We start from the raw sequence: 17,286 nt of genomic DNA, 5'->3' as shown, positions 1-17,286 counted from the left end.
CCCTGTGTGCTATTCAAAAGTTACAGTTGTAAATTGAAGTAAAAAATTTAATAAAAATCAAAGCATGGATAAAAATGGGGAATGAGATGTAGGAAATTATTAGTTTATCTAGTATCACTGCAGTATAGTGCACAGAGAGGATTACACAGGCTTTTTTAGGTAGACTTATAATCTTTTAACTTCGCAGGCTATATTATACAGTGTACTTATGGAAGATGATTATAGTAGCTGGATAGGATTTCCAAAATCTAGTAAAGAATATGTACGAGGGATAAAGGCATTTATGGAAAATTCATTTCCAATTCATGCTAAAGGAGAAGAAATGAAGTGCCCATGCAAAGTATGTGTCAACCGTTATTGGCACACTCAAACAGTTATCTATGATCATCTCATATATAGTGGCCCTTCTCCACTACATATGAAATGGATTTGCGAGGTATCACATACCAAAGTAGACGGTAGTACTGACTTCATGGATTCGGGGACGGGGATGGATTTCGAAGATAATTTAGGTGAAATGTTCAATTGTATAGGTAAAAAGTTTCGAGATTTAGAAAATGACTATGAAAGTCTAACAAATGCAGAGGCTAGAAAGTTTTATGGCCATGTTAGGGAGGGTAAACAACCACTATACCCCGGATCCACTAAATTCTCTCGGTTAAGTTTCCTGATCAAACTTTATCATTTAAAGTGTGCTCATGGAATTTCCGAGTCTGCCTTTGGGGAATTGCTGGAGTTAATAAGAGACGCCTTTCCTGATGCCCAAATACCTTTGTCTTTGAATGCTGCAAAAAATATGATCAAGGATTTAGGCTTACATTATGAAAAAATACATGCATGCCGAAATAATTGCATGTTGTACTGGGGAGAAAATAAAGACAAAGAAAAATGCGACAATTGTGATGTTTCTAGGTGGGTGTTACTGGAAAAAAAAGGCAATGATGCTAGTGATCCGGGGCAGGTTATACACAAAGTGCCAGCTAATGTGATGAGGTACTTCCCTCTAAAGCCGAGATTGCAGAGGCTATACATGTGCATGGAATATTCGAAACTAATGAAATGGCACGATGTGGGACGTCAACAGGATGGAAAAGTAAGACATCCGGCTGATACAGAGGCTTGGAAGACGATAGATGCTGACTATCCTGATTTTTCATTAGAAAATCGGAATGTTAGTTTAGGAGTAGCCTCAGATGGATTCAACCCCTATCGTTCAATGAACCTAAGTCACAGTACCTGGCCAATTGTATTGGTCAATTATAACCTCCCACCTTGGCTATGTATGAAACAAGAAAATCTAATCTTTCGATACTAATATCTGGTCCAGATTCACCAAAGAATAGTATTGATGTGTTCATGCAACCTTTAATTGCCGAGTTAAAAGAATTATGGGAGGTCGGCGTTAATACTTATGATGCCTTGGCTGATAAAGATTTTAATTTACGTGCTAGAGTGCTATGGACTATTAGCGATTTCTCGGGATATGCTATGTTGTCCGGCTGGAGCACAAAAGGCAAACTAGGGTGTCCTGTCTGCCATTATGAAACTTCATCACTTTATTTGAAGCATAGCAAGAAAATGTGCTATATGAACCACCGAAAGTTTCTTCCTTCTGCACACAAGTGGAGAATGGATACTAAAAGGTTTAATGGCGCAATTGAAATGGGGCACTGTCCTTCAGTTTTAACGGGAACTGACATTGAAGATTTATTGTCTGGGTATGTAAACCAATTCGGCCTGCAGAACAAAAAGGCAAAGAGTAAAACTGAGGGCCCTTTTAAAAAGAAGTCAATTTTTTTGATTTACCTTATTGGAAGCATAATCCACTTCGACATAACCTTGACGCCATGCACATAGAAAAAAATGTTTGCGATAACATATTGGGCACTTTACTCAATATAAGTGGCAAGACAAAAGATCATGTTGCCGCTCGTAAAGATTTACAAGAAATGGGAATTAGAAAACCCCTCCATCCTGTTCTATCAGAAGATGGAGCACACCATGAAATACGAGCAGCAATCTTTGACTTGTCGAACAAAAAGAAGGAGATCTTTTGTTCAGTGTTGGAAAATACTAAACTGTCGTACGGTTGTGCCTCCAACATAGGGCGATATGTGCACACAAAGGAGAGGAAAGTAGTGGGGTATAAGAGCCATGATGCTCATTTCATACTCCACTACTTGTTGCAGTTTGCCATAAAAAAAACTACAAAGGCTGATGTTACTGTACCTTTGATGAAATTGAGTGCCTGCCTTAGAGCTCTATGGAGCAAGGTTATCGATTTGGAGGAGCTTGAGAAGTTGGAAACTGAAATCGTCGAGGTACTTTGCCAATTTGAGATGATTTTTCCATCAGCTTTCTTCGACATAATGGTGCACTTGCTTGTTCATCTAACTAGAGAAGTTAGACTTGGGGGACCTCAGCACCTTCGAAACATGTTCCCAATAGAGCGTTATCTTGCAAAATTGAAATCATACGTTTGTAATAGAAGTAAGCCGGAAGGTTCTATTGCAGAAGGTTACATAGCTGAAGAATATGTAACATTTTGTTCAAGATTTTTGGCTGCTGATGAAACAACAAAAACAACATGTGCTCAACAGTTTTCGAAAGAGGGCCAACACAAGCTGAATATCATATCGGAACGAGTAGGAATAAAGATGGAACTATTATTCATTTGGAAGATGTTGATTGGAAGGCAAGTCATCGCTATGTTTTGTTCAATACTGGTAACAAAGAAGTAGAGAGGCTCCTCGAGTAAGTATAATAAGCTCTAACGTAAATAATTTTAATTCATAATTCAAGAACTTTTTCTTTTCTGCACTGTTTTAACTTAGTATAATTTTAGGGAACATCAAGCCTTGGTGGATAGCCACGAAAATACGAACAGATACAAGAGGGCACGAAGACACACGGCAGAATTCTGGGACTGGTTACGAGAAGAGGTTGGGAAAATGGTGGAGGTTTCATCTGACTTGGGGGTGTTTGCGTTGGGGCCTAATCGAACAGCTAGAAGGTTTACTGGTTATGTTGTTAATGGCTATCGATTCCACACAAGTGATAGAGATTCTCGATGCACAACACAAAACAGTAGTGTATATTTAACTGCACAAACAACTAGTTTCTCTAGTTCTAGAGACGAGAACCCTATAGTTGGGGATGTCAGCTACTACGGATCGATAGAAGATATCATAGAACTTGATTACTGGGGATTATTTACAGTTGTCCTATTTAAGTGTCGTTGGTAACAACAACAAAAAGATCCACACGGTCACATTCGAGTAAATTTCAATAGGTTATGCCATAAATCTGATCCTCATGTCCTGGCCAAACAAGTGCAACAAGTTTTTTATGTGGAAGACCCAATGGAAAAGAATGTACATTACGTAATTAAGAAACTATCGAGGGAGTGGTGTGATAATGGAAACGTGGATGCACATGAAGATGTCAACGATACTGATCTCCGTGAGACTGAATTTGTTTGTGGACTTCAAACTCATGTTGATGAAATGAGTTGGTGCAGAGATGATATCCCTACAACAAGAGTTCCCATTCCCGATAAATGAAGCAACCAAACTGTTAAACATTTATAAGTTTAAAATTAATCACAGCAGTGAACTTCATTTTGTATTTTCTCTGTGTTTGGACTATTTAGATGTAATTGAATATCTTAATTTATTTCTTCCATGAATTCTTCAATGAAATCCATCTTTGTAGTTTAAATTTTTTGTCATCGTTGTCTGATTTGTAGTTTATATTTATTGTCTTGGTAAGTTCAGCATGCCCTTTTTATATTTCGTAGTGTTGGGATTAAATCTCCTTACTGTAATTTAGTTGATTCAGTAGATGCATATGATAACTATTTTTTCTTATTTTTATAATTTTGTATGTTAGCTGCAAATATCCTACACGTGTAATAAAAACAAATATAGGATATGAAGTAGATGCTTAATAACTTTTTGTGATCGAAATTGTGTTTGTTGCATTTGTGTCGAGTGCCAATTCATGAATATTTTGTTGTTTATTATTTGATCTAATATGTGTTTACCAATTAGTTCGAGATATGTGTTTATGGCATACTAGGATTTGGAAAAGATATATTTGAAATATTTTTGTTTAATGGTCAGCCATTGACATCTCTTTGAACTCTGTGCAGGATGGCAGAAAAACACGTTAATATTGGATTGTACCACGGTGGGGAGTTTCAGAGGACAAGTTACTCTGGTGGAGATTGCTTGACTATTTATAATGTAGATGCTGATATGTGGGCTTATAATGATCTGATGGAGGAGGTGAAGGATCTCCTCAAACTCAATGAAATCGGAGGAGTCTATGCAAAAGAAGGAAAACATGGTGGTTGGAAGCTGCTGAGGACTGACCTGGACATCATTCAAGAGATAGAAAAGTGCAACGATGGCAAAGAGGTCAAGCTTTATGTAGACACAGTTGTTGACCCTGCAATTGAGCCGTTGTGTGAGATGCAGCCACACGTGATTGTCAGGCCGAGGAAAAGCCTGTTTGAAGGTATGCCTATTGCTGATAAATAATTAGGTCCCCATTAAGTACACATCTCTATCTATTTCTGTATCTCTTTATATATGCATAATGGGACTTGGATGTCCATATTAGTTGAAGATAATTCTTTGACTTGGATTTTTTTCTTGCATAAATACAGTTTCACCGAAGAAAATACAAAAGCGGAAATATATTACCACACATAAACTCCAACAGAAGCAGAACCCAAGGAAGATTGTTAAGAAGACACCTGAGCCCAGTCGGAGGTATGCGTTACGATCATCGCCAGCTCTGTTGCCTACTCAGCAAGATGCAACTGCTGGGCAAGGAAACGATAAAGGGTCTGCTAGAAGGAAACTGCAGTTACAAGATGATATTATTCTGGATAAAGAGGTATTTTTTTAATTTTCCTTCTTAAAAACATAAGTTATAATGATTATTGTTGTGTTATGTCAATTTAATCACTGACCTTGTCTTCATAAATTATTGTAGTTGCCCCCACCACCACTGACCGAAATCAAAAGAAAAAGACCCCGTACTTTGCAAAATAATGAGAAAATGAAAGATCGGCTACAAGGTGATGCACGCCAAGTAAGATGTCCCCTTGAACTTGCTATACCTGACATCGAGGTATCCTTGTCAATGTTCCTCTTTTTTTCTTCTAACCTGGACTGTAACACTTGTAATATTCACTTAAACACTCCTTCCAAATTTTTAGAAAGAAAGTACAATGCATAGTTGAGCTACACTAATAACAGTGCTGATTTATAATTATTGCAGGTGCCCCCCCCCCCCCCACCGCTACCAGCATGTGAGCAAGAAAGACTTAATCGAATGAAGGAAAATGATAGAAGGTTGGAAGAACTTGGGATCAAAAAATTAGTGATTGATTTGAGAGCTCGATCGGCAACAGTTATTGAGAAATCCAAAGAAAAAGACAAAGCCTCTCCGGATGATGATGATTATAATACGGAAAGTGAGGACAAACATGATAGTGATGATTCATCTGAGGTATGGATTTCTTTTACAGTCTTCATTACTTTGGCCTTCCTTCCTTGTTTCTCAAGAGTGTAAATTGTGTTTTTTATTAGTTTAAGACCTGATATTTTATTTATCACTATATCAAGTTTCCTATGTATTTTGTTTTTATTTTATACTCTTTATTGCTTTGGCCTCACATTATATTTGCAATCCTAATAATTGTAGAGAACGAAGAATGGGAAGAAAAAGAACCATGTCCCCCTTGGACCAAGAACTCGTTCGCGAGCTAATGTCACTGCTGCAACAGAGAATGAACCATCGCAAGCTGGTAAAACATCTGACAAGGAAATGACCAGTTAATCTAAGCTCCTGAAACCAACATGTAGTAAAATCTTAAAATCCGCGAGCAATTCAGAATCACGTGGGTCTGTATCTGCTTATTTAGCAATGCGGGAACGTCAAAAGCAGGGCATTCTTCCGCCAACAACCGAGAATGTGCACGCTTCTAATTCGGAAAATGTTGTTGAGGAAGAAACTGAAGCAGGTACTTTTACTTTCTAAATATAACTACACATGAATTATGCACACTAATTATTTATTGATGGAGAGGCAGTAAGAATTTAATTAATTATTAAATTCGCAGTCACCGTTTTTTGTGTGTGCATGTACTATGAAGTACCAAAGCCCAAAAAATGGAGAGGAAGGACAAAACTGCTAACTGTTCACGCAAGGACACGTGATGAAAGACCGGTGATTTTTTTGAACAAACAAAATGTACCTATTTTAAGAGACAGAAAAGTTACGAGAGAGCTGAGTAATTTTCTCGGAACAGTTGCAAAGGATAATGTCTCTCTTACTTATGTCAACTGGCGCCTGGTTCCTGAACAATTGAAGAAGAAAATGTGGGACTATACTCGGGTAAATTCTATTACCTAAACCTCAGTTTCATTTATTTTTCAATTAACCCCTTCATTTTATTGATCTTGAGTTTATTATATATTAGGACCATTATATTATTCCGAATGAAGCTCAGTCCTGGGTTTATGAGATAATTAATAGATGCTGGAGGACTTACAAGTCTCGGATGAAGGCAAAGCATTACACACAACATGCCACTGATGATGAAAGGCTTGAACATAGGCCCAAGGAGATTCCGCTCGAGGATTTTAAATTGCTGATAAAGTATTGGGGAGATGAGTCGGTGAAGGTGCCTTCGTGCTTCTTTTTAATATGATTTTAATGATTTTAATGATTCTCAAACTGGATTGTGCAATTTTTTTATAGGAATTAGCACATGATAACAAAGTAATCCGCGCTTCGGTAACTGACCCACACAATCAGGGTGCCAACAGTAGTGCAGAAGTTGGAGAAAAGTTGGTATGATTCCTAAATTAACTAGTACATTTATGAATATTTCCCCTTTTATTCTGATATTATAATTACGGCCCCATGGTTAAGTTAAATTGGATTAAATTTTGATTATAGGATAAATTTATAATTTAATTAGATGGGGACATGTTCTTAAATCCAATTTTAAAATGGGACATGTTAGAATCCCCCCCTCCCTTTTTTTAAATAATGTATCTGTCCTTGTCGATATCATCATTATAAGTAGCAATTATTTAGTTGTCTGATTAGTTATGATATTCAGATTATTACAAACCAATCCGCATTTATATAACTTTAAATAATTCACTGTGAACAACCCGAAAAAACTAATAAAATAGAGCTCGCAGACACAATAATTTAGTTGTTCATGTCAAGTGCCATCAAACATTTTTGTGCTTTAATTCTTCAGAAATCAGATGCATGTCTATTTTTTGCTGGTATTTGCTTGAATTTAGATATTTAATTTTAGAACTGCATTAATATTGCCTTCATTGACTTCCCATACACACTTGGATTGTGTCTACTAAATAGTAATGACTACCTAGTTGTTTGTTCATAAATCCTTTGATTGAATGTTAGTGCTTAGGCATTTTTTAAATAGTTGATGTGCAATTTTTCTTAAGTAAATCAATAGTCATGTGGTAACTTTGAGCTAGATAACCTTGTCTTTTTCTTTTGTGCTCTATAACAGAAAAAGACTGATCCTAATCTCGCCTCGCCATCACAAGCTGAAATTTATTTGGAATCTCATGAACAAGATGGCCGAACATACAAGACTACGGCTGCTCCGCAAAAAAGAAACGTAAGGACTTTACTTTTTTTATGGAGGTTAAATGCTGCACGGTAGTTCAATTTGTCTATTCCTTTAAAATTAAGAGATAAAAAATGCTTTGCCAAGTATGTTTTGTTGGTTTAATTTATTTGGTAAAACAAATAACATAAGAGACTTAGCGGAAATAAAAGGCTGTTAAGTATTAGTATAGTCCACCTTAATGCAAACCTTGTTAGTAGTTGTGTAGTTGTGTAGCACAATTCTATGGTAAAATTGATTAATATTTAACAACATTTTTCTTGTAGAGAAAGAACAAGAAAGCGATGGAATCAGATTCGGCTCCTGCAGACACTTATTTGGAAGATTTGACTGCAAAGATCAGGGGAGAACTTGAGGCTGAACTTGAAGAAAAGGTTTCCAAGAAAGTGCAGGATAACTTGTCAGTTATTCTCAAAAAGATCGCAGCAGCTAATCCAGGCTTGAATCTGGACATTGGAGAAGTTGCTGCTAATATTTCAAGCGAAGATGATGAAAATGGTACACTAATGACTGTCGGGACTGCTGGGACTTCCAAGACTGCCTGGACTTCTTCTTAGATATTTCTCTTTACAAGCATTAGCTTGAGTTAATAGTATGTACAGTTATGTTATTTAGACTTTTGAATTATTGGTTTATAACTTTTGGTACTCACTGTAATTGGTGGTGGATGGTGTTTATTTGGTTTGGTTGGAGTTGGAATTTGGGGATTGTTTGGTGTTCTTGTTAGTATGATTTTGGTGGAGTGATGTAGTGAATCGTACAATAATTTTTGTGAAGTGGTTATTATGTTGGCGGAGTTGGTGTTCTGAATGCTGTAAGACTAGTTTGTTGGGGAAATATGTTTTGGTATGGTTGAATTATTATTTTGTTAATGGCAGTAATGTGTTTATCAAAACTACATTTCGAAATGTTATCTATTAGTGTTACAATAGCTATATTTATCACTGTTACAAAATCTAAATTTGTGTTTCTTTTGCCAAAATACAGTGTTACATTATATTTGTTTACTGTTACGTCAGTAATAAAAGTGGGCCCACATGGCAGTGGGACCCACTTGCTGATGTTACAATGGGCCCCACTTGATGACGTGGCAGTGGGCCACACTTGATGACATGGCAGTGGGCCCATTGATGACGTGGCAGCGGGCCCCATATGATGACGTGGAAGTGGTACCACTGATTACCCAATCCATGTGGCAGTCCACGTGGCAGTCCATGTGGCATTGCTCGCCACATGTCAGTGGGTCCCTCTATATGACATGGCTGCCTACGTGGCAATCCAGTCAGGTGGGTCCCACATGATTTTTTCAAATGCTAAGGTAACACTGAATTGCCGTTACGTTTGATTTATCTAGTGTTACTCTATCTCCCTAAGGTAATGTTTTTATTTGTGTTACGGTTGATAATCAAAACATTACATTAGATAGCAATGGCAACATTTGCGGATGAAATGGTTATTTGGCGTTACAATAGGTCTATTGCAACATAAAACGGGCCTAAGGTGACGTAAAATGAGTGTCTTATTAGCCCATCTATGGCGTAGTGTTCCTTCAATAGTTATTGTTATTACCCTCAGCATGTAACAGTGATGAAATTAATCGAACAACACGAACCTGATAAAAAACAACTTTCGTTGTACTAATACCATTCTACAAAACATCCACAATTAAGATAGAAGTTTAATAGTCATCAATTATGTTGAGACCCTATATGTCTACAGAATTTGACAACATAACGATTTAAGCACAAGTTCTTCCTTTTGATTACACAGGGCAAGTAAAATGGTTAGAGTTACCCACTAATCATGCATATACATACATGAACCTATGCTAGCATGGGAAGTTCTAAATCTCAAGATCCACCGTCGCTTTATAAGAGATTAACACCCTATCTTATATGTTCGTGATGCACATAAGACGAATAAGCACAACCAATACTAGATATCATACAATCATCACACACTAAGGTATTAAACAACTAACTAAAGAATTCCATAGTAAATCCGTTACGACCCCATGATCACGATTAGCCCATGATTAAACTCATCGTCACCATGTGTTCATATGAAAACATGATGATAACACACGATAATAATTAATAAAACTACTTATATTAAACCAGAGTACGTCACAAGAGTAAATAGGTTCAAAGCAAAGAAAACTAGCATCCACTGTTACAACGAATAAAAGAATCACAAGAAAATATGCTTCCTCTTCGTTGCGATCTGCTAAAACGGACTTCTTTCTTGTCTCCTTGCTCCTTGATTAATACCACGATTCAACACACGTGAAACGTCTCTGAAAACTACTTATATAGAAGCCCTACAAAACCCAACTATCTCAGAAGTTGGAAGTCCAGCCGAACCAGGGGTCTAAAAATCAGAATTAAAATTTACGCCCCTGAGCGGCCGCTCAGTAATCCTGAGCGGGTGCCTAGCTTCCTGAGCGGACTAGCTGAGCGGGCGCCTAACACCTTTCTGGAAAATTCATTTTTTTGCTCCCGTTCTTCGCTGCATTCTGCTCCTAACTTCCCACTTGCAATGCCAAGCACATACTAAGGCTTATTCTTGATGAAATCTCCCCACAAATGCAAGTAATACCCTGAAATGCACAAACACTAGAAAAACGCATCAAATACACAAAATACTTGATTTCAAGACATCAATTCAAGCCATTATAAGACGTTCTAAGTGGTATAAAATGCCACTAATCACACCCCAAACTTAAATCGATGCTTGTCCTGTAGCGTCACAGACTCAAAAAAAAAAAACAAAAACATGCATGAATGCAATCTATATGAAATGCAGCGATCCCCCTCACTATGACCAAACCAACCAACTTAAGACATCTCAACAAATGCAATTAGGCGAATAAAGATCAATCAAATCATGTAATCTAACATACAACCAGAAACGTGGTGTGTGCGGATGCTTAACAGATATGCTTCGAAACTAGATCAATGATCATAACTCGACTATCCTCAAGGCAATCACATGATTATACGAAGAATAAATTTCTAAGTACAAAATGACTTATAACACTTCAAGATTACTGAAGCTTATTACGGAATCATGCTTTTTATTTAACACACAAACAAATGCTTATTTGATCGTGCAATGAGTGAAGTCCACAAAAGACTTATGCAATGGCATCCATTTAGCGAGCGTTAGGTTAGCGGATCCCATACTATAAAAGCCTTAGGTCACTAGGCACAAGGTCCCCTAGAACTTAATAGCTCGAATACCAAAAAGCCCACTCATGATCAATTATGCATTACTCTTCTTTTTTTTCCTTTTTCTAAGTTTTTTTCTTCTTTTTTTTCTTATTTTTTTTCAAATTTCTGAGCAAGTACGTTTCGCTCCATCTTGCTCAACACTAAACTACTCGCATAAAAATACGAGCCGGCTACTAGCCATTTGACGCCTAGCGACAATTAGCAATGAATTCCAAAATTTTACTCCAAGTGGTTCTTTTCATGCCTTTTATCATTAAGAACCTATTTTAAATTCTAAGCATAATCACTAGATTAACCTCAACAACCATCAAACCATGACAACAATCTAGTCCTTAAGCATTCTCTAAGACTTAGTGAAATTACAAGTGTTTCTAGCATGCATTACACCTACAAGACTCAACATCACTTTAACGCTATCACTACACTCGCATCAATATCACAAATTAATTGGTAAAGTAACACAAAAGGGATCATGGTATATGCATCAGCTACATGATAAATCAAACTATATAAAAAAACTATATGGCAAAAATATGCAATTATATGAACTAAACTATCATGAATATGCAACTACATGACACACACACAAAATATTCCTTAACTACCACCCCCAAACTTAAAATCTTCACTGTCCACAATAAAGGTAGTAGAAAGGAACACAGGGTATACCTACTTGAAGAAATCATCATCATCACCCTCAAAGGGTGGAGTATCAGGAGGCGGATACGCAGAGTCCTCACCAAAAATGGGCCACTGGATGTCAGCTCCAAGGCCTCTGAAAGCAGTCCCAAGTGCAAGGGTGAGCTTCTGAGCAAACCTGTTCAGCGTCTTGTACATAGCATCCATCCTCCTCGACAGCCTCCTATACTGGGCATCAGCCATCCCAGCACCCTCCCGAGCTCTAGAAAAGCCTGCCTCATCGTGCCCCGGTTTAGCCATGGTAGCACCAGCTGCTGGACGTCCTCTTGGAAGACGATAACCAAGCCCATGCTCCTCGGGCTCTCCACCAGTCTACTCCTGCATCACATTCAGAGTCCCTGAATCAATAGGAGCGGTCGGCATCTGCAACTGCTCGTTAGAAGGCCAATGAACTCCCATTGCTCAACAAAGCTTTGTAACAGTAGATGCATAGGGGATGTTCATGTGCTTCGCTCCCCTCAAAAACTTCAGAATTCCCTGGTAGATGAACTCACCAAGGTCCACATAGTACTCCTCATTCAAAATACCCCATAACAACTGTGCTCGCTCAACTGTAATCTCATGTGCATGTGAAGTAGGCAGAATATTAGCACAAATAAAGGCATTCCATGCACGGGCATACCTATTCATCGCAATCACCGGAAAAGAACGATACTCGTTAGTCCCAGTATTGAACTTCCAAATCGTGCCCGGCCGACAGAGAGTAGCACAAATCAAATCCAAGTCAAAATCCTCAGCAATCTTCTCATTCCAATTCTCCTCTGTGGGCTTCCGATGTGACTGCCCAATCACACGGCGAATTGCCTCAGGATGATAATCCACCGTTATCCCACGCATAACAGAAAACCCATTCTTTTCAGCCTTTGCGTTCGCATAGAACTTACGAACCACGCTCATCGGAACCGCCTCCGATGACTCACAGAAATAAATCCGCCCCTTTTCAGCAATCATCGGCAACAACTCACCATCCCTCCCCGATGGTAAGAATCCCCTCTCCTTCAAAATCGGCTTACCAAGAAGCCTAGTATACTCCTCCTCCGCAGCCCTATCAAACAAACGAGGTCTCGCAGCAGGACCCCTCGAAGAGTCAGCAGTAGGAACAGTGCTACTGCTATCAATCATCTTGGATCTCTTGGGTGCCATTGAAACTGAGAAGAAGTGTTTAATATTTGTGTTTTTGAATATGGGAGAGAGTTTAAGGTTGAAAGTGTATGGGGAGTATATGGAATAGTTGTATGTATATATAGGGTAACGATTAGGGTTAAAATTTGATTAGGAGTAGGGTTGAGGGTTAAAAACGTGGGTTTATGGAAAAATAGCTCGTGGGTTGTGGGTTGTGTTTTTTTTTTGTATTTTATGATTTTTTTGGGTTTTTATTAGGCTAAAAAAAATTTCAGGCAGTCGGATTCTGAGCGGTCACTTAGCAGAGCTGAGCGGGCGCCCAGCTTGCTGAGCGGGTGCTAAGGGACCTTTTGGAAAAAAATTTCTTGCTCTGGTTTTTCAGATTTTTTTGTGGTTTTGGATAGGTTACTAACTTCTAAGGGTTCCTATAGTCACAAATCATGGGTTGCCTCCCAAGAAGCGCTTCTTTTTCATCATTAGCTTGATGTAGGGTACCTCGCTCAAGTTGACAATAAAACGGCACTAACCACTTCCCGGTTTACCTTGTCCCCATAGTAATACTTCAAACACTGACCATTAACCTTGAATGCTTGGCCCTGTTCATTATCAAAAATCTCTACCGCTCCATGTGGAAACACAGTTTTGACAATAAAAGGTCCAGACCACCTTGATTTCAACTTCCCAAGAAAAAGTCAGAGATGAGAGTTGAATAAAAGAACTTGCTGCCCCGACACAAATGATTTAGGATATAGCTTCCTGTCGTGCCCCTGTTCACTTTTTCCTTGTACATTTTGTTGTTCTCGTATGCTTGGAGTTAAAATTCATCAAGTTCATTTAACTGAAGTATTCGCTTCTTCCCAGCTGCATCTAGATCAAGGTTCAACTTCTTCAATGCCCAATAAACCTTATGCTCAAGCTCCGCAGGTAAATGACATCCCTTACCATAAACAAGTTGAAACGGGGACATCCCAAGTGGAGTTTTGTATGTTGTTCTGTAAGCCCAAACAGCTTCATCGAGCTTTAAAGACCAATCCTTCCTTGATGGACAAACAACCTTCTCTAAAATGCACTTGATCTCTCTATTAGACACTTCCGCTTGACCATTCGTTTGCAGATGATAGGCAGTAGCAACACGATGATTCACATTGTAGTGCTGCATCATAGAAGTGAACTTACGGTTGCTGGAATTGGGACCCCTCATCACTTATGATTACTCGTGGTATTCCAAACCTTGTGAAAATCTGCTTATGAAGAAAATTCAACACTACCTTTGCATCATTCGTCGGTAGAGCCTTGACTTCTACCCATTTTTTCAACACTACCTTTGCATCTAAGGTGTGATTATTACAGGATGAAACAAATGGTCCCATGAAATCGATTCCCCAAACATCAAAGACCTCGACTTCAAACATCACATTTAACGGCATCTCATCCTTCCTCGTAAGATTCCCCACTCTTTGGCAATGATCACACCTTAAAATGAACTGATGAGCATCCTTGAACAAAGTAGGCCAGAAAAAACCTGCTTACAGAATAAGAGCTGCTGTCTTTTCACCACTATAATGTCCACCATAAACTGTGGAATGGCAGTCTCGTAATATCCCCTCTGTCTCACAGAATGGGATACATCTCCTGATGATCTGGTCAGCTCCTTGTCTAAACAAATACGGTTCATCCCACATGTACCACTTCGCCTCATGCAGAAACTTCTTCTTTTGAGCTGTACTCATATTAGGAGGCATTATATTACTGACAAGATAGTTCATAATATCTACTAACCATGGCTCTTCCTCCTGAACTGCGAACAACTGCTCATCCGGAAAAGATTCGTTGATCAATGTCTTATCATGTGAAGTAGAATCGGGATTCTACAATCTAGAGAGATGGTCAGCTACTTGATTCTCAGTACCTTTTCGATCTTTGATTTCTAACTCAAATTCCTGTAGCAAGAGCAACCAACGAATAAGTCTAGGCTTCGAATCCTTCTTAGAAACCAAATAGCGAATGGCCGCATGATCAGTGAACACTGTCACCTTTGTCCGAAGCAGATAAGATCGAAATTTTTCAAAACCAAAGGCTATAGCCAAGAGCTCCTTCTCAGTAGTGGTGTAAATCATTTGACCTCCATTAAGAGTCTTACTAGCATAGTAGATCACATGAAAAAGATTATTCTTCCGCTGCCCAAGAACTGCTCCCACCGCATAATCACTCGCATCGCACATCATCTCAAAAGGCTATATCCAATCAGGTGTCATAATAACTGGTGCAGTTATCAAACTCTTCTTGAGAGTCTCGAATGCCGCCAAGCATTTATCATCAAATTTGAAAGGCACGTCCTTCTCGAGCAAGTTTCACAATGGCTTTGATATCTTCGAGAAGTCCGTGATGAAATGCCGATAAAAACCTGCATGACCAAGAAAACTACCGGATTTCTTTCACAGAAATAGGTGGCGGAAGATTCTCAATGACGCCCACCTTGGCTTTATCCACCTCAAGACCCTTGCTAGAGACCTTATGCCCAAGAATAATGCCTTCGCGCATCATAAAGTGACATTTTTCCCAATTTAGCACCAAATTAGTTTCCACACACCTTTTGAGCACCGCACGAAGATTATTCAAACATTCATCATACGAATTTCCAAAGATGGAGAAGTCGTCCATGAACACCTCGACATTATTTCCAATCATATCAGAGAATATAGCCATCATACATCTCTGAAAAGTGGCAGGTGCGCCATATAAGCCAAACAAAACTCTAAGGAAAGCAAACGTGCCAAATGGACAAGTGAAGGTAGTCTTTTCTTGATCCTCTGGTGCAATGCAAATATGATTATACCCCGAATAGCCATCTAGAAGATAGTAATACTCATGACCGGCCAACCTGTCAAGCATCTGATCAATAAATGGAAGAGGGAAGTGATCCTTCCTTGTGGCTTTGTTGAACTTCCTGTAGTCCATGCATACCCTCCATCCTGTGACTGTTCGAGTGGGGATGAGCTCATTCTTCTCATTTGCTACCACAATAATACCTCCTTTCTTAGGTACACATTGCACGGGGCTCACCCAAGAACTGTCAGAAATAGGATATATGATTCCTGGATCCAACCACTTCAGAATTTCTTTCTTCACCACTTCTTTCATAATAGGATTAAGTCATCGCTGTTGCTCAACAGTTGGCTTACTACCTTCTTCTAGCAGAATTTTATGCATACAGTATGAAGGGCTGATCCCTTTGATATCTGCTATATTCCATCCAATAGCCGATTTGAATTCTCTCAAAATCCTCAAGAGCATGTCCTCCTTACTACCTGAAAGGTCAGACGTAATAATAACATGTAAAGTAGATGCATCACCTAAAAAGGCATACCTCAAGTGTTCAGGCAATGGTTTAAGCTCCAAAGTAGGTGCTTCCTCAATAGATGGTTTTAGCTTTCCTTCAGCATTTTTGAGGTCAGAAGTACCAAGAGATTCAAATGGCATGTCTAGCTTTCGCCTCCAAGGAGAAGCATTTAGATATTGTAGTTGCTCATTGTCATGCTCATCATCACTATCAAAGTCCCCCACTAAGGCTTTCTCTAATGTGTCAGATATTAGCATATGATCAAGTTCTGAAGTAACCGCATAGTCAATCAAATCCACCTTTAAGCACTCCTCATCTTCTGTAGGGAATTTCATCACTTTGAACACATTGAATGTCACATCCTGATCCTGCACCTGTATAGTAAGTTCTCCTTTCTGCACATCTATCAAGGTACGACCTGTAGCCAAGAAAGGTCTCCCCAAAATTATGGGAATCTTCTTATCTTCCTCGAAATCCAGAATAACAAAGTCTGCAGGAAAGAAGAGCTTATCCACCTTTACTAGCACATCTTCCACTATGCCTCGTGGGTATGTAATAGAACGATCAGCCAATTGTAGAGACATGTAGGTGGGCTTTGGATCAGGCAAATTCAACCTTTTGAAGATAGACAACAACATCAGATTGATGCTTGCTCCCAAATCGCACAGGCACTTGTCAAAAGACAACTTGCCAATGGTGCAAGGAATGGTGAAGCTACCTGGATCTTTAAGCTTTGGAGGTAATTTCTGTTGCAGTACGACACTGCACTCTTCCGTTAGAGCAACGATCTCAAGGTCATCCAGTTTCACCTTCCGTGAAAGAATACTATTCATGAATTTTGCATAACTAGGCATTTGCTCCAAAGCGTCAGCGAAAGGTATGTTGATGTGAAGTTTCTTGAAGACCTCCAGAAATTTACCGAACTGCTTAACCAGTTTTTGTTGTTGCAATCTCTTAGGGAAAGGTGGTGGAGGATAAACCTGTTTCTCCCCTGTATTACCCTCAGGCAGAGTGTGTTCAACAGTAGTCTTCCTTGATTTTGCCACTTTCTCCTTTTGCTTCTCTTCTTCACCAACTTCAGTTTCTCCGTCTTTTGCTTTTTCAGCATCAACAACTTTTCCAGACCTTAAAGTAATAGCCTTGACTTGCTCTTTAGCTTCCTTTCTGCCTGGCACTTCAGTATCACTGGGAAGTGTGAC

The 17,286-nt window shown here is 38.9% G+C and overlaps 1 protein-coding gene across 1 annotated transcript; it reads left to right on the top strand.

The window, feature by feature from the left end:
• The first annotated feature begins 208 nt into the window (after window positions 1-208).
• On the top strand, window positions 209-3,245 carry LOC141718530 (uncharacterized). The gene is made up of 4 exons (XM_074520913.1): window positions 209-1,232; window positions 1,328-1,718; window positions 1,904-2,695; window positions 2,846-3,245. The coding sequence occupies exons 1-4, from the start codon at window positions 209-211 to the stop codon at window positions 3,243-3,245; spliced, it is 2,607 nt and encodes an 868-aa protein (XP_074377014.1).
• Window positions 3,246-17,286: the final 14,041 nt, after the last annotated feature.

Source organism: Apium graveolens, chromosome 4 (assembly GCF_009905375.1).
Source record: "Apium graveolens cultivar Ventura chromosome 4, ASM990537v1, whole genome shotgun sequence".
Classification (NCBI taxonomy): Eukaryota; Viridiplantae; Streptophyta; class Magnoliopsida; order Apiales; family Apiaceae; genus Apium; species Apium graveolens.
Note: the sequence above shows the minus strand (reverse complement) of the source record. Positions and strands in the feature narration are given on the sequence as shown.